General features: G+C 34.8%; 1 protein-coding gene across 4 annotated transcripts in view; it reads right to left on the bottom strand.

Annotated features, from left to right (window-relative positions):
* Positions 1 to 24,703, bottom strand: part of NIPBL (NIPBL cohesin loading factor) — a 147,641-nt gene that overhangs the window by 61,738 nt on the left and 61,200 nt on the right. For 3 of the 4 annotated variants that reach the window (XM_054283264.1, XM_054283261.1, XM_054283262.1), the window contains exons 5-9: positions 23,487 to 23,586; positions 21,768 to 21,919; positions 20,579 to 20,739; positions 17,651 to 17,744; positions 7,688 to 8,320 (exon numbers count right to left, since the gene is read on the bottom strand). In XM_054283264.1, the coding sequence (XP_054139239.1) occupies positions 7,688 to 8,320; positions 17,651 to 17,744; positions 20,579 to 20,739; positions 21,768 to 21,919; positions 23,487 to 23,586 (1,140 nt within the window). The remainder of the gene's footprint in view (positions 1 to 7,687; positions 8,321 to 17,650; positions 17,745 to 20,578; positions 20,740 to 21,767; positions 21,920 to 23,486; positions 23,587 to 24,703) is intronic. The other variant, XM_054283263.1, reaches the window with a different exon arrangement.

A 24,703-nucleotide genomic window follows, 5' to 3' on the forward strand; every position in this document is an offset into this window, starting at 1 on the left:
AATCTCTGACATCAGAGATTACTAGGATATGCTTCCACTCATTTGAAATAGCACTTATTTAATTATATCACAAGTTAACAAATTTAACTCAAATATTCTAGTCCTAATATGTTATTACATATTGTCAAATCTCCTATTTTTAACAACATCAGAGACGAGATAGAGGCCAATTATAAGCTTATCTTATTTAAACTAGCAATCAGGATTAGATATTTTTGACAAATGACAAATAGCTAAATGTTTCAATAACAAACACGTCTACTGTTAACTGTTTCCTTTTCTTAGTTACTATTCACAGATTTCTTTGAAGCTAAAATGCCCTGACCCCCCAGCTAACAGTGCTCTGTAGACCACAAGAATCTAATCTGTATACAAGGAATGTTTAAAATTACTTCAATGGTACCAATGGACAACCTATCAGTAGAGTTAGGACAAATACCCATTCTTTTCAGCTCCCTCACGTATGCACAATCCATAAGAGTTTGCTCCAATCTGACTTCCCCTCAAAGTCTTATGCCAAATGAAAAAAAAGAACTGAACAACCAACAAACCCTTCCTTCAGCAGAAGAGATTTCCACACAACTAGTTCTTCCCCTTGAAGGAGAGATACAACCAACACAGGACAAAGATTTTATTCTCACTACTTCCTCCCTTACAGAAGAAATCAAGAAAGTACAGTCATGAACCTCGTATAGGAAGCTTTATAGAATGGTACATAATTCCAAAAACCTCTGAAGAGACCAGAGGACTTTCAGCTGCTGCAGTTCAAAGAAACAGACTTGCAAGACTCAGAACAGAACAACATGCTACTCTTCAATGACCTGTTAAAAGACTTCATCAAATTTCTGGTCATTGTTCAAAAAGGAAACCCCACCAGAACAATGTCTAAACGCTTTCAGTTTAAAAAACAAAAAGGCTACAGCGATCCCTGATATGCCTTAAGGTGTAGAAGACTTCATCAAAATTAAGATTAGAAAGTTTTGATTGTGTTCTTAAATATAGCAATAATACAATCATCATAGCGTCTTATGAATTTTTCTACTTAAGGATGTCTGGTTGCTCACTATTCTCTGGCAATTATAGTAATACAAAAGAAATGCTACACTAGGAAATAACAAAAAAATTGAACTACAGAAAAGTATAATCAAATATCTACATTTGTTTAGAGATTAGAAACTCCAACTTAAACTCCCTGAATTTAATATTGTTTTCACAAACCATATGACTTTATTTATGAGATAGATTTTTCAGCATAAACACTAGGTTTTACCCATGAGATTTTGCACAAAATTACAGTTTTGTAAACTCAAAATATCTGAGCAAAACCTCAAGTATACTTAGTTTGAAATACCCAGTGTAGCATTCCACAAGAAAAATGCAACACACTAACATCAGAATGAAAACTCTTAAGCATCATGGCTAACATCATCCAATTAGATTTTAATTCATTAGTATAGACAGAAAACTTTAGAAATTATCAGTGACTTTCTCTTCTCACTTCCAGCTGTTGATTTTCTTCTGCCTTGTACTCAAAAATATCATCAATTAACTAGATTAACACTTATATTCCATGACAATGAAAAAAAATATTGTGTCTTAAGTTGATGTCAGCATGAACTTAGTGAATGTGAACTACAGCAATGCTGGGCTTAAGCTCTTAATAGGGTTTATTAACTAGTTGTGCCATCTCTTTATCAAGATTTAAATCCCTTATAAAGAAATGTCTGTCCCAGAATGTAAGTTATTATTGGATTAATGGTATCATAAATCCTCTGATCCACAGGTACAATCAAGTGTATACATTACATGCAATTTATATTGAATTTTCTAGTCTTAGTTTACAGTGTAGGCAGAAACAAAGTAAGTTTCTTGCTAAACTGCTAAAGTTCTGTTATTTTCTACACCTTCTTACAAGAGCAGTTTTCTGCACTACCATATATGAAGCACAACCTGGTATAAATAGAGGAATTTTGATTTCATTCTACATATGAGCACAAATAAAAATGCTATTAAATTATATGATCCTACCTTTTTTTAGAAGAAAAACATTTTTCATTTGTAAAGTACATTAATCTTTATAAAAACTGTAAAAGGAAGTAACTTTTCACAGATAGGCGTAAACATTGCAATATTTCATTGCAATTCCTCTCACAGAACGGGAATCCTTCTTCCCCTTACTTTTCTTAAAACATGTCTAAACACACAAAACCACAAAATCTGTCTTTTATAGGACCTGGAGGCTGCAAAGCTGTGTTTTCTTGGAAGAGCTATATGAGGTACCAGTTTCATCTATTACATCACACTACAAAATGCAGACCTAATGAAAGCTTGTATACACAAAACCCAGGATACCTAAGTCTCACATTCTCCTATACAGACACTCATTTATCTTTCACACTCTATCTCCTCACCTTCTGGTATTAATGACTGTAATCTACAAGATTACCATACAAATCACTACTTGTAGCTCCATTTTTGAGGCAATAAGCCCCCTGCAAAATATTTTTGGAAATGAATGCTAATATCCTGGTTATAATTACACATTGTCACTTCATGAAGTAACTACATAAAATTAGACATAAACAAACTATTCATTCTTAATAGTATTCTTCTATTAGTTTCCTCTTTAGGGAATTTTATGGGGGAGATGGGTAATGGGGAGAAAGGGAGAGTAGCTGGGTAAGAACTTAAAAGGTAAGAGAAAAAGGTTACTTACCTACAACTGTAGTTTTGAGAGTTTTGCTCCGGCAGATTCACACTCTTGGGATGTGTGTCTCTGCTGCTAAGGGCTTGGAACGAACCAAAAAAAGAAGAGCCCACAGCAGGCATCCAAATGCCCCCTAACTGATCCAATTATTGGAAATAAAGTTATTACAGCTTCACTTCTTCCTAATTCAAAGAATCCACAGTAAGATTCCAAAGAAGTGGGTAAAATGGATCCTCAGGGGTAAAATATACAGGGAAAAACACACATATACAAGTCGGTTTGTCTCATTAAAAATTTTTTTCTAATGCTTTTAAGTTTAAAAAAATATTAGCCTCCTAATGAAATGGTTAATGATTTGATTACTCTTTCACAAATGCCAGAAAACAAACTTCTGCCTTTTACAAGCAGACCTCCTCAATCTGCTAACATTGCTGTATTATACAAAAGTATCTTTGAAGAAATCTAAAACTTAACTACACAGTCCTGTGTATGGAAGAGCTCAGATTAAAACATAGCAGATCTGAATAAAATAAAAAAGCTAAATCAATTTGCAAGAAAGCATCTGAAAGAGATGGGTTACTTCCTGGGATTTTATGCAATTTTCAAGGTTATCTTCCCTTTTCCGTGTCACTAAAAGACTGCAAGCTCCTTTTAGCATCAGTCTGTTAAACATTTTTGTTTCACAGTATTTGGAGGTTTAGAAAAGCATGAAAGATTTGTTGTACAAACTTTGTATCTGCAAATAAATTCTAGAATAGATCTAAATTTTGAAAAAGAAGGAGAACTTAATGTAATGTTCTAGGAAAGGTTTAGTCTAAAAGTGATGGACTAACTTTGAATTACTTAACTACATATAAAAATAAGTAACTTGTACCTGAACAGTGGCAAAGCACAACTTAATGCAAAGAACTGAGATTACCAAAATGAAATTTCTCCCCCAACATTCCCATCTCCCAAAAGAAAAAAAGATGCCTGAGAATAACAGAAATTCCTGGGACAATTTTTAAAACTTAATAGGATTTCCTGTAGTCAACTTCAGAATGTGAACAAAGCAAAATGTCAGTTAAGGGAACAAAACTGGTTCAGAATATAGACTCCTAGTTGTTTCAAAAGCCTTCAACTGCACCAAGTAGTACAGGAAGTGTGACAGTACTGGCAGTAGTTAGAAAAGAAGGTGTGAATTAAGTTTCAGTACCTTTCTGAAGAAATTATATAATCAAAATATCACAATGTAACCAGAGGACAGTTTACCAGTCAATTCTTACGGAAAAAGTCAATCCTCTTCTCTAAAATCCCTTTTGAATCACTTTTTTTCTAACTCAGATAATCTGAGTCTTGACAAGTAATAGCTACATCTATCTGTAATACTACAGATTCTTTCAAAAGAGAAGATATGATCTAGTATTGATTAACATATTTTATCTGATGAGGACATAGAGGTCATTGTGAGGGAAGCAATGGAAACTGAAGACCTGAGTTATGCCATGCTCCATGGACTATTTAGCACTACTGAAGCTATTAAATATAAGAGATGTATTAAAATGCAACTTTTGGTGCCAAATGTCTAGATCTTCAAAATCTCCTTTCACTGACAGACACAGAAAAATTAATTGTTAAGTTAATCAATAGAGAGATTTTCTTAAGGATAGAGTAGAAAGAGGAGACGAACTCCTGCCCTTCCACACAGAGAATAAGGATGAAACCAACTTGTTATTGTTAAACTTCGCACCTCTCTATCATGATATATGAAGAGGACACACTCCAAGAGACAAGCAGCGAAAAAAGAATAGAATTATAAAAACATAGCTACGAAAAGCACTTGGATATGAGGAAGGAAGTCTATATTATAAAATCACTCCTTACACATATCTGACACCCAGTAGCTCAAATCTGTCAGATTTTGGATTAGTGATTTTTGCACTAAAGACTCCTTTTCATAAAACAAAAGCATGAAAATCAGATTTCAGAAAGACAAGTTGCTTTTCAAAGAAGGCGCTTCTGCAAACCCCTGTGTTATCTCCTCTTCTGAAACTCAGACTGCTTCCCACTTTGAGAGATTTTGTTTGGTGGAAGCTAAATATTTTAACAGCTTTATTAGAAACAATGATTTGTTACAGAAAGTAATATAAGTACCACAAGGCTCCAATCCCCATTTACCACCAGTATCAAATATAATAAAAGGACCTCAGCATTCAAAAAGACCCAGACCTCACCATTGCCGTAGACAAGCTGTATAACTTTTAGCAAGAATGTCCCCCCAAAATCTCTGCTGCTTTTCTGAAATAAACTCTTCCACACTACTGGTTATTAACCTCGGAAGAACATGTCCTGTGCAACCAAACCCTTACTGTTAAAAAGAAAGCATTTGAAAATCTGTGATGGAGTATAGAACTGTGGAAATTTCATGTCTAAAATAAAGGACAGAAGAGACCACTAATCTACTATCAAAACTGTTGAGTACCACTTTTCTGAAAGTAATTTATGGAAACTGGTGTGAGTATACACAGAAAACACAGTACGGCTGTAATATGCATTTCCATGCCTCTGTTACAAAAGCAGCAAAGACGCTTTCATGCATGTTTTAGTATGCGCTAGCATTTTGAGTAAGCTCTCTAAAGGGATAAAGGGATGCTTGCTATTGTAAAGCATCAGCTGGCTCTATGCACTCCCACTCTAATTACACTGAGCACTTGCTACATTACATCCACGCGCTCTTCCTGACATAATGTGATCTGAAGCTACAGTACATGTACAAAAAGGCACAAATGCCAGGATTTTGTATAAATACACTATGCAGCTTTGCAGAAATGAATTACATATTTAAAAGTTATTGAATATGTTTCTAGCAGACATATTCCTATAGGAACAACAGAGGATGCTTCCTCTTGCAGCCTCACAAAACAAACAGCTCTAACTAGAACAATCCCAGAGTATATCAGATTCTAGACACAGCATAAATTTAGAAGCAATGGCAAAAGCATTACCAAAAAAAATAAGAACTACATATCTCCTAGGTAGCATCTTCAGGAAATCTGTTCCAAGAATGCTAAAAATCTTTCTACTGAATACTATGCAGTTATGGCTGAAACCTCAAGAGCCAGAGTGAAAAAGTGAAAAGTGCTGCTGTCTATCATAGGGGCAACTTAGCACAAGTGAATAAACAGTGATAATCTGTCCCAGTATAGGGCAGCAACTCTTGTACCTGATTTATAGCAATTGTAGGAGGACAGGGAGATCTGAGACCCACCAGAGAACACAAGTAAGGGAAACCATAAGGTCAGAATCTGTATTTGGGAAGATGGTTATTGACCAGCAGTGAACAGGAAAGGTCACAGTCCATAAAAATCCCTCCTTTCCCCAAAACAAACAAATCAAGGCTCTGATCATGGATGTGTGATTGTCATAAACAAACTTTACAACTAATGGTCAACATTTTCTGAAAGCCAAAACAAAACAGAAAGTGTAATTTTAGTTTTGATCAAAGTGTTTGAAAGCTGCTGCATTTTTTCAGCTGCTTCTCAGGCAAAACATGGTAGAGATTCTATTTTAAATATGTGGACATAAGTGTAGCTTTTGAACTATTAGGCCACAAACCACACGCTCTCCAACAATACATTTGAAATTAATGGAAGAGATTTAAGCAAATGAACAAATTCCCCATCTCATTAAATGAAAGACAGTAGAGATCAGTAGAGATCTCTTTTTCAGTGAGCACACCTTTTCTCCTTATATTCATAAATAGTTTTTGCTAAAAAAAATTTATTTAATTACCAAATAAGAAACATCTTAGAAGTCACACATTTTAGTATTGCAACCATGTTTACAAACACACACACACACACAGACACACACACACGGACAGACAAACTCTCTCTTCCTTTCACCACTCAGGCATCACTAAAAAAACCACTTTGAATAGGGAGAAAATTTGCACCCTTTCTGATGTTAAAGACCCAAACTGTGAGAAAATTCATTCCAAGCAAGTATGTCTACATGGGCCATTTTCACCTATGAACTTCCAAAACCAGAATTTTCATCATTTTCCATTCTGCAACACTTTACCTGACAGTATCTAATAAATTAGGATTATGCTACAAAACATTTTTTTGTTCAGAAGTTAAACATGGTGCAGAGGAAGATTCTGAAAAATACTTATGGTAAATTATTACTACCTAATTCATAAACCCCATCTGAAACCAAAGACCTTCAAACCAGTTAACAACAGAAAAAGAAAGAGAAATGCAAAACTGATAAATTCAATTAACTCCATTAAGACAACAAGTGCACCTAACGAAGTGAAGATAAAACATTTCAGAGGCCCACATGGTTCTGTGCTACAGACCATAGAGATATATGGTAGTTCTCTAAAGGTTCTAAGGCCTACATAATAATTAATATCCAGTTGAACAAACATTAGTAACAATATAATTGAATATATTACCCAATCATTATGCTACCTTCAAAAGAACAGAACAGATGTGATTTTAGTCTAACATCTCCTTCACATTAAATCCAAATGGGGATATGAATAGAAATGGGATAAAACAATTTTCCTGCATTTTCTTAAATTAGGCAACATGGATTAATAATACAACTGTCAAAACTTACTATAAATTTTGATTTATGGTACTGCTGGGATTTTAGAAACTATAAACAACATTAAAGGTACTTCATTCAGTCTCATGGTTAAAAGTAAGAATATTTGAAAAGAATTTCGAAACATAAGAATTTCACTTTCCATCCATTAAGACCCCAAATAAAGAATATCAGATATTCAAAGTATGCATATATGAAAGATTACAGTTCATTGTTGGAAGGGAATGGAGATGAATGTTGTAGAAGAACCTACACTGCGTAAACAGAATTGAATTATGTGACAATGACAGGAAGTTTTTTATATATATATATATATGGGGTTTATATGCATATATATATATTTATATAATATATAGTGTATATACACACACACAATCCTTTTACCTTTATCTTGCACTTCTTTTGAAAATCGCTCCCTTTCAATAGCTGATTCACGTTCTATCCGCTCAATTTCAGCCAATGCATCCAATTCTACTTCATCATATGACGTTATAGCTCCTTGTTGCGAAACCTGTTGCTGTGTCTGTACCACAGGAGTTTGAGGTTGTTTTGCAGCAACTGAAGTGTTCTGTTGTAAAACAGGCACTTGTTGTGCCTGAAGGAAAGCTGTCTGTTCATGCTGCGGCAAACACTGAGCAGCGTTTAGTGGGCGGTTAACATCCTGTGGAGTAACGGGTGTTTTAGAAGTCTGTCCTGGGTACTGCACATTAAAAGGAATATCACCCTCTGAAACACTGCTGTTTTCCAAACCAGAAAGCATATCATCCTGCTGGTCCATATCCGAAGATCTTACACGAGACAGTCTTAATGTAAGCTTAGTGGAGTCCTTGGAAGGAGAGCTAATGATATCATACATTGCAGCTTTTTCAGTCTGGTCTTTTTCATCCTTGCCTAACTTCATTTTCTTTTGTTTCTTTTGCTTTCTTTCTGGAGAATCTAACAATATGTCTGGGGGAACATCTCTAGGTGATGAATAAGGTGGAGGCTGAGATTGTTGGATTAAAGGTTGTCTTGATCCTAGAATAATAATTCAGAAAAACTGAACAGTTATGTTGTTTCATGTTTATATAAAAACACACTAAATATAACCTGCATACTTTTAATGTGTATCTCTACATATAACTGTGTTCACAAAAGGTCTAAATAAGATTGGTAGGAAGCACATCATTGCTAGATCAAGATGCAATCTAGATAGTTGCAGTGTATTTTCTAGGAATTTTAGCTATCCACTGCAAGCAGAGAAGGGATCATTTCAGAGAAGATGGAACAAAAAAAACCCACCACCAAAAAAGAATAAATAAAAATAGTACCTAGGGTTCAGAATATCAGCTATTAGGAAATGATCAACAAAAGCAAGTTGATGGCAGAATAAAGGAAAGATCAAAAAGATTCTTATTAAGGTCCAGTGATGAAGATTTAATGATCAGTATATAGGCACTAGCCATTTCAGCCACACATTTTTGATTTAAAAAACCCTCCAAACAAAACCAAAACATACACAATCTCCTTAATTCTGACAGTTATTTTAATTTTTTAGAATTTTCTTTATTTTTTAAAATTTTATATTAGGTAAATTTATTCCAACCTCCCCCACTCATTACTATCTAGGAAACACTAATTATCTAAAGGTATCTTTGTACCATTCCCTTCCTTTTTTGTTTAATGTATGAATTTTTGCTTCGGTATGAATTTTTGCTTCTTTCCAGGATTTGAGAATACCTACAGAAATTTTAAAGAGGACACTTCTAATTAAATAATTTCTCCAATGAATTACATTTGAAGTTCTAATTCCTCTAATGAATCAGCTTCCTGTAACTGTTAGCTTAGAAAAAGAAGTCTGAAAAACAGAGAATCTTTTCAACCTGTCCCAATTATAATTTTAAGCTATAGTTTTGGCTTAGAAGGGAATACTGTGCAAAGTGGGGAAGACACACAGACTCCTCTTCTTAAAGCAACCATTCAGATTCCATTCATCCATTGGGAAATACTGATCTTCAGAAACTTCAGTGACTGATATTATTATTAGTCATTCTGGTCAGGTCATCATAGGTCAGCACTTCTAACAAGAAGAAAAAATTAAGTGGAATCCAGGTCTTGCGTGCTTCATTCAAGAAACACCACTAAAGAAGAAAGCCGCGTTATTCTGCAGCTTAAACTTCTACCCAATATTTTTGAAAGTGTTAAAAAATCATTAAAGAATGTACCAAACCGTAGGTGAAAAAACAGAATGGTTATTTCTGTTGAAGCTTCAATTTACATGAAAAATGTGCTTTTACTAATGGCCTCTTTGCACAGACTGCTATGCTTTCGTCTCCCTAGACCATTCTGTGAAAGTGCCACAACTTCTGTACGCAGCGAGCAGGGTACTACATGGCTTATCTTAAGGGTTTATCTTAATCCTTCTTGGCCCTCAGCAACAAATCCGTATTCCTCAATAACACCCACAAAGTTGGGAAGCTCTGTTTTTTAAAACAGTTCTATTACTCTACTTCCCTTTCTCAAATCAGATACCACACCCAACCACCAGTACCAAAGTTCTCACTACACCCTAAGAAGATTTCTCCCTTGTTTTTCAACAGATTCCTATTCTTGTTATGCTCCTCCCCACAACTACCATTTCTTTGGGTAATTTGAAATATTGAATGTAATGTGTAGCAGGAATCCTTAGCTACTAATTTCTTTTATGGTAATGACTACCACTCAGGAAGCTGCAGGATATTTCTACAAATAGTAGAGGCAACTCAGAACTTTTCAATGAGATATTACAGACATCTAATCTTGATTTCTCCCTTAAATGAATAATTTTGAAGTTGCAACAATGGAACACTTACTATTTTTCATAGTTACACATCTAAACACAGGGGACATACTTTATTCTCTCTTGTCCTAACTTTCTAGATAAATATGACAATATCTGATTTGGTATTACTTGGCATTTCTCATGTTGAAAAGTAAGACTGCAGCAACAGATAAAGTAGCTCTTTTTATCTTTGAATAGACTTGAGGAGGCCAGAAGGATTTCACTGCATTCCATTGAACAGTCTTAGAATCCAGTAAATGACGAAACCAAAGTAAAGTTTTGCCTCTCCTAGGCAGCACTACGAATAAGTATTTGAAAATATCTTCCTCCTAAAGGAAATTCTTGCAACGTTTTGATTGTAAGGCCTATAAGCTGCATTTTAAAACAACATGTTACAGCAATAACTTCACATATTTCTGAGATGTTTAATGATGGTTAAGCCTCTGACAACAAGGAGGCTCAGGAGCTACAATGCCTATGTATGGAGGTGAAAAGAAACCGAAAAATATGAAGCATTCTTGAACAGTTTCACCCTACCACAAACCTTAGCAGTTTTGAACAGATATCACACAATGAACACACAGCACATTCTGAGACTTCAGCAGGACCGAGGCAGTGATTGTACTCAGCACTGGTGAAGACACATCTGGAATGGTTTGATCAGTTCTGGACCCCTCACTACAAGAAAGACATCGAGGTGCTGGAGCATAACAAGAGAGGGGGAAGACAGCTGGAGCACAAGTCCAGCAAGGAGCGGCTGAGGGATCTGGGGGTCTTTATCCTAGAGAAAAGGAGGTTCAGGGAGACTTTATCACTCTCTACAACCACCTGAAAGGATGTTGTGGCCAGGTGGAGGACCAGTCTATTTTCCCAGGCAACTAGAAGAAAAAGCCTCAAACTGCACTAGAGGAGATTCAGGCTGGACATCAGGAAGAATTTCTTCACTGAAAGGATGGGTAGACATTGGAATGGGTTGCCCAGGGAGGTGGGCAGTCACCATTTCTGGAGGTGTTCAAGAAATGACTGGACATGGCACAGGGTGCTAGGGCTTAGTTGACACGATGGTTTTTCTTTGAAGGTTGGAACAGATCATCTTGGACATCTTTTCAACCTCAATAATTCTATGAAAACTATAGCCATTATACAGAGAGAGTTTTGTCTATTAATGGTGGAGTCAGTCTGGAGTATTTCCTATGGGAGAAGTCTTGGGCCATTATATGTCTAAGAATAAGTATCTTTACCAAGACTAGACAACAGAAAAAAAAAAGCCAAAACTTAAATAATACACAGACAGTTACGATGAGTTTGCTGAACCAGTTGAGATTCCAAGATTGACAAGGTTTGACAATTCATTGACAATCATTTCTACAAAATGCTATCAATGAAGTAAATAATACACAAATCTTCAGAAACTATCTTTTGGAAATAACCAAATTTCTTATTTGAGAATAATGAAATATTTAGACAATTTTTGAGTCTAAATCTAGGGCTGGGCAGTAATTCAGGACAAAAATAAATCTGTCTTTCTGTAGCTGATTTTCCACAGATAGTATCATTAAAAGAACTTTGTGCATGCTCTCTTTATATAGCAGGCAAGTTAAAAGGAGGTTCTCCCCTGATTCAGGAAGGTCACTGTATTGTTACTAACCTGCAAATATTAAGAGTCAACCAGATAACACCAAACATAGCTGAGAAGCAGGTACCATCATAGGAAATGAGGTCTCTACAGACAACAAACACAACCATCAACAATACCTCTCTAGTCTTTCAGCAACAGTCATTCTGACCACCCATGATAAACCTAGGGCTGGTTCTCTACATTTCTTAGCTCTTCTATTGGTTCCTAGTAGTAGATGGCACTAAGCATGGAAGAAGTTTTATTAACTTCTGTAGCAATTTGCAAACAATTTTTTCTGTGATTCTTGAACCATATCTTATCAAATCCTATATAATGCAATCAACTATGAAAAGAATTCAATTGCATTGACAGAGACTTAGTCATCTTTAAAATGTAAAGTTTTGAATTCACTTCTGGTTTGTTTGCCCTAGCTCTACTTGCTCACTGTGTATCACTAGCTTGGACAGCAAATAAAGAAACTTCTGTCCAGAAGACTGCACATATCACTGACATCTCCATCTTATGGTTTTTTCTGTACTTCCTAATCACACCACAATACTCACAACTTCTTTAAGTTTTCATGATACCTCCTCTGATGATCTCTAAGCCTCTTCACATCACTTGCCTTTCAAAGATGATGCAGCAAAGTCACACCAATGATCACACTCTCTGTTGTGATCCACATGGTTTAAAAGCATTTACTAAGGTTATCAGGAAGTTAGAACTCACATACTTTTCAGTATTAAAAAATTATTATCTTTCTACTTGTACAATAACAAGTTCCAAAGGGTCCCATGAAACAGTACCTCATTATTCCTTTAATTCCCTTGTAAGCAAAGGTTCTCAGATGTTGACAAAAGCCTTTCAACCATCCTACATCCTGTTTCGCTAGAAGTGTCATTCTCTAAGCATGAAAGCTGGAAAAACTTCTAGAGAACAAATGAAGACTAATATTTAAGATTTGGTTCATAGCACATTGGAGAAAAACTTCAAGAATGTTCAAGCGCTTTTTGAAATCCATAGGAAAGTGATCTTCCATGCTCCTAACATGACTTAAATAGGTACCAAATTGGTGTATAAACCGAAACACAATATTCCAGACATTTACTGGAAAAGCCTTTGAGAAGAGAGGCTTTAAGAAATGTTTATGTGCTGCATGCGAATTAAGATTTTACATATGAGTAATTACACTGTAAACAAGTTCCTAAGGGCAGAAGTTGGGGAAGTGAGGCAGAGTATTCACATTGTCACAATGACATGTGTCTGTTGGAAAACCTAGGAATTTTGTGATTATAGAACCTAAGGAACACACTATTGCCAACAGATTTCAAGAGACTGCAGTTAAAATGTGCAAATGAAGTGTGTCTTTTTTTTTCTTTTTATCCTTATTTACTTAATGATCTCACTTATCACCTTCACATAAAATGGGAGTTTTCATAAAAAATTTCAGACTAATTCACCCTGAAACTCTGGCTAAAGCAGTCTCAAAATTGGTAATAAGCACTTTGAGAATTTGTGCCTCCAGTAGACTCAAAAAGAGAAGAACAATCCCTTCAAAAAGATGGTAAGCCCTACCCAGAGTATAACACACAGTCAGTATGATTTAACTACACATGAGAACAATTCTTCTGTAAGAACTGAGATAATGAAGAAATGGTATTCCAAAGGAATTTGTTAAGAATAAGTATGATCAAATCTTGAAGAGATTTAAGTGCCATATCTGGACTCTAGCATGGCTTTCTATATAGCTTCTCATAATAATTTCACTAACAAGCTGAAGAGTGTTAATCTAGTGTAAACTAGACAAAAATTTGTTGATTATTGTAAACCCTGTTGTGAAGCTATGTTCACACAAATTCAATTTTTCTTAATAAAAATTAAGTGAGTATAGGTGAACAAGTGCAGCTTTCCAGAGCACTGTCATAACAATAATGGTTTAAAATATTTGTCATTAATATCTTCTCACGTAAAAGAATTAGAAACTATTTTATTAATCTAAATATCATTACTGCTTTTAAGTCTTTAAGAGGCCAACCCCTGCTTTTAAAAATAGAATCAAAAGTTTTCTTGACTAATTTGAATAACTTTCTGAAACAAAAAAAATTGTGACAAGAAGCACAAACTTCTTTTTTATCTGTTAATTGCAAACCATAAGAGGAAGAAAGAAAAGCTCTATAGAAATACAGTAGAATGCTTAAAACAACTTGCAGTATAAATCTAAGCTATCAGCAAAGAGCAGCTATACTCCCATATACAACAGTACTATCACAAAAAGTAGTCTTTCCTGACAATTCATGCAAATCTTCAAATAGAGATGTATCTGTGACTTAGGACAGTAGAACATGAAGACATATGCAGACCAATTAAAAGTCAGTTAAAAACATCAAAGACAACTGGAAGCTCAGAAATGACGATTTATGTAAAGGTAAAAGAAACTATGCTGTTCAGTTTGTAGATTAGATTAGTGAAAGACATGATAATGTTCTTTGATATGCAAATGTCAGATGTAAAAAAAAAGGATGCGTTCTGTTTTTCTTTGCCCAGTGGAAAGAAGTAATGAAGCATCATGACTAACTGCAACAAAAATTATTCAGGTTAAGCCTTAGGAGCTTTCTGATACTAAGAATTTGAATAACTTCTATGGCAAAGCCAAGGAAACTCTATTACTGACATTTTAAAATATATGGACGTTACTGAGAGTAGTATTGCTACAGCTCAGCCAACATGAGTGTAAAAAGACGGCAAGACCTCAATTCCTTTCCTGCAGCTTTTTTTAAAATCCTAGAATCTTCCTCTGGAAAGTTTACTAGAGGAATTTTGCATTAGATACAAAGAAAATACTACTTATTTTCATTAGCAGACAACAATGACACTTATTTTCAAAGAGCATAACTTAATTTAAAATTCAAACCTAAAGGGATAGCATATAAGAGACAAAGAACACACATTTGAGAAGTTTTTAGGGACAGATTGTATTCACTTTCCATATCCTCTTCCAATAGTTTTCAGAGAAGAGTCACACCACTCTACCCAGAGTTTGAAATGCCTCATGAAAAACTCAAGCTTTGGCTGTTCTACCTGAGAATGGGAGTATTCAGAGCCTCCCTGCATAAAAAATTTAGACTTGAAGGAAGAAACAGGAATGAATGTTTATTTTGGTACTATCAAAAAAAAAAAACTTGAATAAAGTTCTTCTGCCATTCTTTTGAAGGAGAGAAAGGAAGATGGCATTTTTTCTTCACAAGTAGCATTGAAGAGAGAGTACTGAAGTCTACACTATACATTTGAGAAGATCCCTAATTCTTCTTATCTATTCTATATTCAGAGACCAAATGTAGTGCAATCTGACTGGAGAAATTCCATAAAATCCTAAGAAAATAGATGGGATTTTTCCAAATTATTCAGAAAATAATCAAATATTCATTAACAATTTCTGGAGGGAATACAACATATTTGTGAAAAAGAGTGCAAAATTACATAATTTTGTAAGAGTTGTTGCTAGTCCTTACAGATGTTTTCCTAAGGATTTAGACAACAGTGTGGAAACAGTACTGGAAATTATATGAACACACCTCTTCGTAAAGCAGCGGACTAAAAATATTATGGGAGACTTTCCTTTATCCAAGTCTTTAGAGGTTTCGTCAAGAAAAAATTAAGAATTAAAATAAAATGTGAGGCTGCATAGCAGTAGGAAAGTAGAGCAAATGGATAAAATATTCAGATGAGTAATCAATCTTCAGTAATGGAATCCAGGGGATATTTCATGAGGTCAACAAGAGGAAAACACTCCATGATACTCCATACTCTATTCACAGAATGAGTTCTTAAAAAGTCATCCACTGGCAAGATGACAAATTGAAAAGGGAGGCATTATGATGGTTCCATAGCTAAAACTAAAAAAATTTTGGATTAAACTTCAGCTGCTCTTGCACCTTTAATGAAGCAGAAGTGAACAAAGACAGTGAAATTTTACTCCACTGACTAAATTAACAACCACCCAGAACACAAAAGTAATTCCTGTCATCTCTCAAATACTGGCCTATGTTGCAAACAAAACTTCTCCCTCATTTAGATTCTGTCACACAGACAGCTACATTCAGTGCAAAGGTAATTCAAGACTGTGCAATCATGGTCTCCATTTCTCCAGAAGTCTTGTAAACCTTTGGTAAATGTCTCAAACCTCTATGTTCTACAAGAAAGCTCTGGCATTATAACAACCTTCCTGAAATCTCCCTCTGATTATGATTAGTTACACCTTTTGCCATTCTTCTTGTCCTTCCAGACAAATGGTAAGTATTTTGTACATTTTTCTTTATCAAGGTTTGTGACCCGCTAACCAAACTTTCAGGGACTAATAAGAGAGCAACAAAAAGCTCAGCATAAATACTTTTACTCATCCCAACTTTCACTACAAATCATAGGCCAAAAATTCCCTGTAGAGGATCCCATGTTCTTAATAACACTGAAATTATTTACAACTCTTCCATGCATTTCCAAAATACTAGATGGAGCACCAAGAATTGTTTCTCTCAATCAGGGTTCATTAATGTCTTAATGATGGCAAAATGTCAACACCATTAGAAGCAGTATTTGAGTTGTGCAATTTATCAAAGGGAAAAGTAAAGTCAACATAGAGATAAATCAGGAAGATCTTGCAGTTTAATGCTAATGCTGAAACATTACAATCTGAACTATACAATCAGTCTGTTTTCAGAAATAGTCTGAAAAGCCATCCCTTCAAAACTGGGTTCTGAGACAGCCAATTGAAACAGCAGCAACTTAAACAAAAAAAAAATCAAATATTGTCTGACTGAGTGGTAATCACATATATGATTGGGCTAACTTAGATCCACAACCTTGTCAAACCTACAAACTTGACAAAGAATGAAAAATAACCACATTTACACGAGTCTTATGGGAAGTCCTTTAGAACAAGACGTCCTGAAATACTGAAGCTCCTGGCATACACATACTTCTCACTTGCCACCTGAACCACAGGATAATTCAGTCAGGAAGGGACCTCAGGAGATGTTTAGCTCATCCTCACGCTCAAAGCAGGGTAAGGCAGGGACACATTATGTCAGGCTTTATCCAACCTGACTCTGAAAACCCCCAAGGACAGAAAATTCACAGATTCTATGGGCATCTTTTTCCACTACTTGACTGTCCTGATAGTGAAAAAGTTTTTCCTTAGACCTAGTTAGAACCCCTATTTAAATTTAAGTTCATTGTATTTCATCCTTCTTCCAAAGCAATGAAAAGACTGATTCAGATCTCCCTGATAATCTCCTGATAATCTCTTTCAATTACTGCCCTGTAAACGTACAATCACTGAAAAAGAAAATTAACAAGAATATGTCCCAACTCCTACCTTACCAAGTGGATTTTAGTATAAAGAATTATTTTTTTCTGTTTCCTCTCAACTGACAGACAGTTCACCCTAAATCTCTCCACAGCTAAGGTTTTCAGGCTTCATTTATGCTATGTGTATTGAGGTAATTTATTTTTCTATTTTTAATATTTCATTATTGTAATTAAGACAAGTGCTGCATATTAAAACACTTTTGAGCTGGTTAAGGTTTCAATACTCGTAATGCTGCCTTTAAAACTTTTCTTATGTTGAGCAACTGAATTCTTAAAAAGAATTTAATTCTCAGATTGGAAAGGATTTTAAATCCTTCTGTCCTCCATAAATGTGAGCTTTATTTTGAAGGATGATTGGTTAATTGTCAGACCATCAGAAATTTCTTCTAGATCAGGGCTCAAAATAATTTTGCACCAAAAACATAATGCCATAGTCTGTAGTACTAGTTAAATACAAAACTCAGGAGGAAAAACTGAATTCTTTGAATTCTCTAAATTTCTCTGTTCTTTAAATTCTCTGTTCTTTAAAACTGGGAAATATAAATTGACATGACTGCTAGACTACCTTTAAGGGCTCCATCACTTCCAGCTGGAGAGCAGACTGACTGTGGTGATCTCAAGGAAAAAGACGCAGCATTCCTTATTGAAGGATCGCCATCCTAAATTGAGAATGATAAAAAAAGTTAACATATGAACATAAACATCTGTTAAAATAAAATCTGAAATAAGTACATAAATTGATACAATGGATTGGGCCAAAAAGCACACAAGAAATACTAGAAAAAGAGTCACTTCCATGAAAATCTTTGTAATTCAGACTGCTATTAGGCTATAATATAAGCAATGCTCCAATCAGACATAAAAGGAATTTATAACTAGAACAGACACACACACACACAAAATCTTTATGTATGTTTTCTAGCTAGACAAGAACTTTTGGGTTTACGCTAGGATTCCCTTTAGAATTTTTTGTTGCAAGTATGAGCACATGCATGACCTATATACAATACCATTTGAAAGAAATAGAATATAAAATGTAGATTTTTAAAACTCTAGTTTTTACATAATCTACCCTTTAAAAATTAATCTTAATCTTAAAAGATTATCTAGAACGCTATTTTGCTCTTATAGTTTAACAACGTAACACTTGTATCTGTATCCTCAGCAGAGGGAAGCCAGGACTGAACAGAATCTCTACCAGTCCCATCACAGCAGCTGGGTTAGTCTCACGTAAAACACAGCTGGAGTGATTTTAGCTTGTAAGAGTTAAACAGGAAACCACTGAATGGCAAAATGAAGCACTTCCCCAACCTGCTCCAAAGCAACGAATAATTTCTGACAAACTTCTTCATAATGTAATACTAATTACAATGTAATTATGTCCATGCCCTATTTTTAGCAACGTAAATGTGTAGTTTTTGCCCCCACACTATCCTTATGTAAAAATGTGAAACGCACTACTCCAATCTCCATTCAGAGTTTGACATGGGTTTTTCCAATGCTTTTGTGGAGCCCTCTGCTGGTCACAACTACTCATTCACGCAGTGTCCTAACTAAACTTCAACTATAGAATGGTTATTTCCCACTTCAACTACTGTTTTTTATACAGCATCTATGAGAATGGTTGGGGTAAAGAAAAGCTAGCAAATTCTGTATCTATGAAGAGAAAATTTCTATAATTACAAACAAATTCTAATAATTTTATTCTTCCAAAAGGTACAGCGATACAAATGAACAAATTCTCCAAAGAAGTTCTACAGTTATTTCATGTTTCCTAATCAAATTGGTTATTTTAGCAGTTAACATTCTAATGTAGCTCTTCTTGAGATATCTCTATACAGGCAATTTTTTCACATAGCCATTTCTTTCCTTTATTTTTTTAATCTGAATCATCCATGAGATAAATACTTTTTAACCTTTTGACCAATATTAACCCAAATAACAGAATAAAAGGTTTAATTGTAATTATGTTTTTACATGTCTCTATGAAAGAAATCAGCATCCAGTAGTGAGATAGAAAGCAAAATTGGTATTTCAAGGAGATAGCAGCCTGCACAGATGGACAATCACACTCTGACAATGGCCAAACAGCCAAATTCCATGTGTGTAGCCATAGACTAGACTGTGCCTTCTGAAGGGGTAGATGGCACTGCTGAAAAGGAGAGAGTTTGAAGTTTATGGACTTAAGGTGATTACAACCCCAAGTATACAAATCCATAAGAAATCAGATTTCATCAGTTTTACCACCTATGGGCACTTAGCACAGAACTATATTAGATTTTTTTCTTTTCATTCACAGCACAATAAACCTGAACTTACACTGTAGTGTTAATTACAATTACTTTTTGCAAGAGCGCTTGCAAAAAGAGTTGTTGCCTTCTGAGGAAATTCTCATGGGCAAAGGAGTTTCATATTCAGACCACCACAATAAAGTGAATTCCGTATCAAAAGTATATGATGCTATTTTAAGTGAAACTGAACTGATATCCTAGTGAGTTAGTCATTTAGCTACTGCACTAAAATTATGAAAGTGTTATTTTTTTCCCTAACTTTGACTTTTCTTTGACTTGTGATAAATCTCAGAAACACACCTATATTGAAAATTAACAATTGTCAAAGACACAGGCGAAGAAAAATTCTTCTAAATTAACTAAACAGAATGAGTAGGTAGGTATATGACATTTTGGGTAGAGATGTCATTCCTACCACAGCTGACAAATTTTCAGAAACATGCATTTACACTTGCTTAGTTTGGAGCTTCAACAAATGATGAATTATATTCTAGGAAAGCGCCCAAGTTTACCAAAAATCACCCTTAAATTGAGTGAATGTGCAGTGACACATTAAGGGTACATTAAGGGGATACTTGCTGATTTTGTATTTCAGAGAAAAATGATGTATTGAAGCAATTATGCTTTATGTTTTGTATATGAAGCAAAACATTTATGTAAGCGCTATGTTTTAAAGCCACAAAATCCTAAAATGAATAAAAATAATTTAAGTTCCTGAGTTTTGATTCTTCAAATACTCATTCACAAAGGTCTTCTCCAAAGTACAAAAGATCGCAACATTGTTATTCATACAGAGATGCAAAACTTGAATATTCTTAAATTTGTTTTCAATACTCTTCAAATTGTTTTCTGCATCATAGCTTCTAAAATCAGCTTTAAAAGCTATAATTACAAATAAAGCACAGGCAACACATATGCACCATTGAGAAAGTGCATTAAGAAATCGATAAAAATGCTAGTTTACAACACTTACTACTTTCTGTGTCTAGCATTTCTCCAATTAGACCAGCCAATGAGGATGTATTATGTTTTCATAATCTGTGAATTTTCAAATGAGTCTACACATCTGAAATTGAAATTTATCTTCAATGGTTTTATTCCTCAACAGCATCATAAAATATCTGACTTCTAAGGTTAAACACATACTTGCTTTATCATAGTAAATATCTACTTTATCATAATAAATTGATTAGGTTACATACATCACTACTGAGTCTGTGCACCATCTGTAGGTAGTCTTCATTTGAGCCATGTCTAGAATTATCAGCATGATGATTAGCTGAATTTCCAGGCAACTGACTTGAAACTTTATTTTCATGGAGATTCCTCATCCCAGCTGTGACAATGGGACTGGATACGGAAGCTGGAATACAAAAAAATTAACTCTATAGATCCAGTCATGCAGTCATGAACTTGAAAAGATTCAGAGAAAACACCCAAACAGTGGATATTAAAACGTTGGATGCAAGAGATCTGGAATCGGAACAAGAATCCAACTTGCTACAAGTATCTTGATTAAAAACACATTATCTAAGATTTTTCAAAAGGATTTAAAATATTAATTCCATGTACAAATTAGCCAAATTTTTCTCCATATCTATTCTAATTAGAGTCAGTATCTTCCTCACTGATGACAGAAAATTTTGTTTACTTCTATGTAACTTGAATTCACTACCTTAGGAACTTAAAAGGTATTCATGAGACCTAGAACATTATATATAAAACAGCTATATATATATTCTAAGCACAATGTTAAACTTTATGAAAAAAATATTTAAAAGAATCCAGTAGAATTCTACTTACCAACAAAAAAAATGCCCCAAATACCTTAATACTGGTCATGTGTTCAGGACTGTTTTCAGACAAGGGAAGAACAAAAATCCATCTGTTCTGAAGGTCGTCTTTGCCAGTTACTGCACACCTTGAGCATAATTCTAGCCAACTTAGAATTAATCTAACACTAAAAAGGGCGAATACGGCTAGAAAATCTCTAAGTTAACTTTAGGTAATCTAAAGTTCAGAAAACTTAACTTTTCATTAGCAGAAATGAGATTTTCCCTAGTACACCTAAGTGATGCTCACGGCTAACAAATACAGGTTTTGGGTAGCTCAGATTATATTCATAGTCACACATACAGGGCAACAGTGCAAATTTGACACAAATAGGGGAGCGTTGCTACGTTAACGTGCTTTATTTTTTCTTCTTCTGTTTAATTTTTTTTAATTAAGTAGATACCACCACTTTTTCCTGCCAAAAAAATCAAAGCTTAAAATATACCAGCCTCAAAGATTTGCCTTAAGCATGTGATTCCTTCAAAGAAATTAGAAACCCATGAAATATGCACATGAAAGTATTGAACTAGGTGAATAAAATAAACATCACAGATTTACCTTGCTGCATTTGAGGATGAGCTGTGTAACTTGGAGGATGTGAATATGGCATGTATCCTGCAGGGCTTTGAGGAGCATATGGACTAGGCACTGGACTGTTCTGTTGTGCCAAAAATCTGTTACCAGAGCTTGTCTGTGGTGGCACAAACCGGCTAAAAAGAAAAACAATTGCAAAAAACTTTTTAAAATTTGGAATAGCAACTATAGCCAAATTAATTATTTCTTTTGGAAATTATACCTTCGGAAGATGAAAATTTCTTTAAGATAAAAAAAGTCTCCAACACAATTGAGAACTTCCTTCAAAAGCAGCATTTTGAGCTATCTGTACTTTCCTAATGGCCCATGTTACTGAAGAGTAGAAGATAATAAATGGAAAGCTTTCATAAGACCTCCATCTAGGGAAGGGAAGCAATGACTCAAATATGTATGGAAATCAGATCTGCAATTTCCTAAAGTTAATCTCAGAAGTTTGAACGAAAGCAACAGCAAAAGTTTTAATCAACTTGGTCATTAGGATTAACAAGGAGCCATTTACTCTTTCTTTACTTTTCAGTAAGGTTCCAAATAACTCCATCTAACAGAACTACACTGTCAAAGGAATGTTGTAGGCAAGTCCACTGAACACAACTTTCTCTTTCACTGGCTTTATCTTAGACTCATTTTACAGATAAGAAGCCATACAGATAACATTGAGACAATAATACATGCACATTATTACTTACATTCTTATATGAGTTTCTCAAAATTAAAATAACCAAATAAATACATCAGAAAGTACATTACGAGCTATCACAACCCCAAGTTCTAAACAGGAACTCCATGAAGGTAAGCTTCCACAGAAAGAAACAGCAAAGTATTTAACATAAGGATTTTGCAAGGATTTCAAGAGAACTTTGTACTATTCATTGTAATATTCACAACTCAAACAACCTTTTTAGACATAAAAGTTTAAAAGTGTGTTGGTTGTTGTGAAGACACAGAACATTTCATTTGCCAGTTACAGTAACTTGAAGTGAAACGTGAAGGCAGTTTATTTTAATAATGATATCTAATAACTGAAGATGGGACCTGTTAAAGCCCAGTATCTGGGTTGAAACTACAAGCAGAACTCTCTCCTCTCATCCAGAGTATTTTAATATATTAATAAAAACCTAAATTATAGGTAAATGCTACTTGCAAATGCTCAAAAACTTAAAAACCCAGAAATCTGATAAGGAGTCTGCTGGAAGATTGGCTAAACTACTGGGCCTGTCTTTCTGCAAGAAGCCTTTTGCATAACTGTTACAGTAGTACTCCATGCTTTTAGTAATCTTCTTTCCCATCATTTTGCTAAACCAGAACTGGGACAAGCTGGAACACACCAGCCTATTCTGTCCTATCCTCTTACCACCAGTTTCAGCCTCTGACATGGGTAGAAGACAACCAGAGGATAACAGGAGGCAGAGGGACTCCTTAGGCAGGAAAGAAAGTTTGGACAAATTATGGGACGGAGTGAGAGAGAGGAGAATTCATCATGAATCCTTAGAATACAGGGATTAGCTCACTTACTGAAAGATGTCTCTTTACACATGAAAACACTTACCCTGCCATCAGACAAATGCCAAATTTTTTATGACACTGACCATCTTTCACTTACATATTTGCAACAAGAATTGGCAGTCAGTGTAGCAACAACTTGTAGTTCACACCCCTCCCATCCCACTTAAAAGAAAGGATTACCTGGAAGGGCTATGTGAGATAGTGGTTTGTTGATAATTTGAAGATGCAGGACTACCACGCATGGAATTCTGAGAAATATTAAACTGTGACATCATCATCCCTATTAAAAAAAAGAGATAGCAACATTACTATACACACATTTCCTTTTCAATCAATGAAGTATCCAATTTCAGAATTTATTACATACAATGAGATTATGAACTTTAATGACGTTATAAAATTTGTTGACATTAGGATCATCTACCCACAACTAATACCTAATTTATAAAAAAATTAGAAATTATTGAATCCATGTATGATGTCCATTTTACATCATTACATAAAAAAGTGTCCTCCAAAGTTATGTTAATTCAGCTACAGTATTAACAGTAGTTTCTTCATCTCTTCCTTAGAACTTCCTAACTTAAAATCTACTAGTAAAGAGAAACATTTTAAACCAGGTCATATATTCTGCACCCCAGGCTGGTGTGCACAATACTTGTCGTGCCAATAAGCAAAAGACTTTGCAGATTCACAAGTCAGAAAACACAGAAAATTTATCTTCAGTTGTTGGAGCAAGTATAACAATCAGTCTCTCTGGGTTGAGTGCTGCAAGATATTCTCATTGCTCCAGTAATATATTCAGTGGTCTCTTTCTACCCAGAGACAAAAGCTTTCTATTCCATCTCCATTAAGCTTAGAGGGAATGTCATCAAAGAAGGTGCTGAAATATTTCAGTTGCAAAGTAAAACCAATATCCCAACTGTGACTCCTACATCTAGTAGATAACCATACTCACGTGGTGGAAGTTTAAGTGCTGAACCAGCTGGCAAGCCACATGTATCAATGTTCTTGAAACTAACTAATTAAGGAGGCATTTGGACAATGCCCTGAATTTGACTGAACTTTCAGTCAGCCCTGAAATTGTCAGGTGGCTGGGTTAGATAATCATAGTAGGTCACTTCCAACTGAAACATTGTATTCTATTCTGACTTAAATCATTATAAAGGGGAATTTAATGGAAACTTTTTTTCCTCTCTTCAATACAGGAATAAAGAATATCCTAATAACTACATGACAAAGTGACACAGAAACACAAAAATGTAAATGAACTTGCAGTTATTTTAGTGACAGAATTTAATATCTTACAGTTTAAAAAGTGTTGGAACTCATGAACACACAGTGTCTTGGGAAACTACAGCAAGTGATCTATAGCCTTAGGTAGAAGCTCATTAATA

The sequence above is a fragment of the Melozone crissalis genome, unplaced genomic scaffold, assembly GCF_028551555.1.
Source record: "Melozone crissalis strain CALT ecotype California unplaced genomic scaffold, PUWL_Pcris_2 ptg000036l_1, whole genome shotgun sequence".
NCBI lineage: Eukaryota > Metazoa > Chordata > Aves > Passeriformes > Passerellidae > Melozone > Melozone crissalis.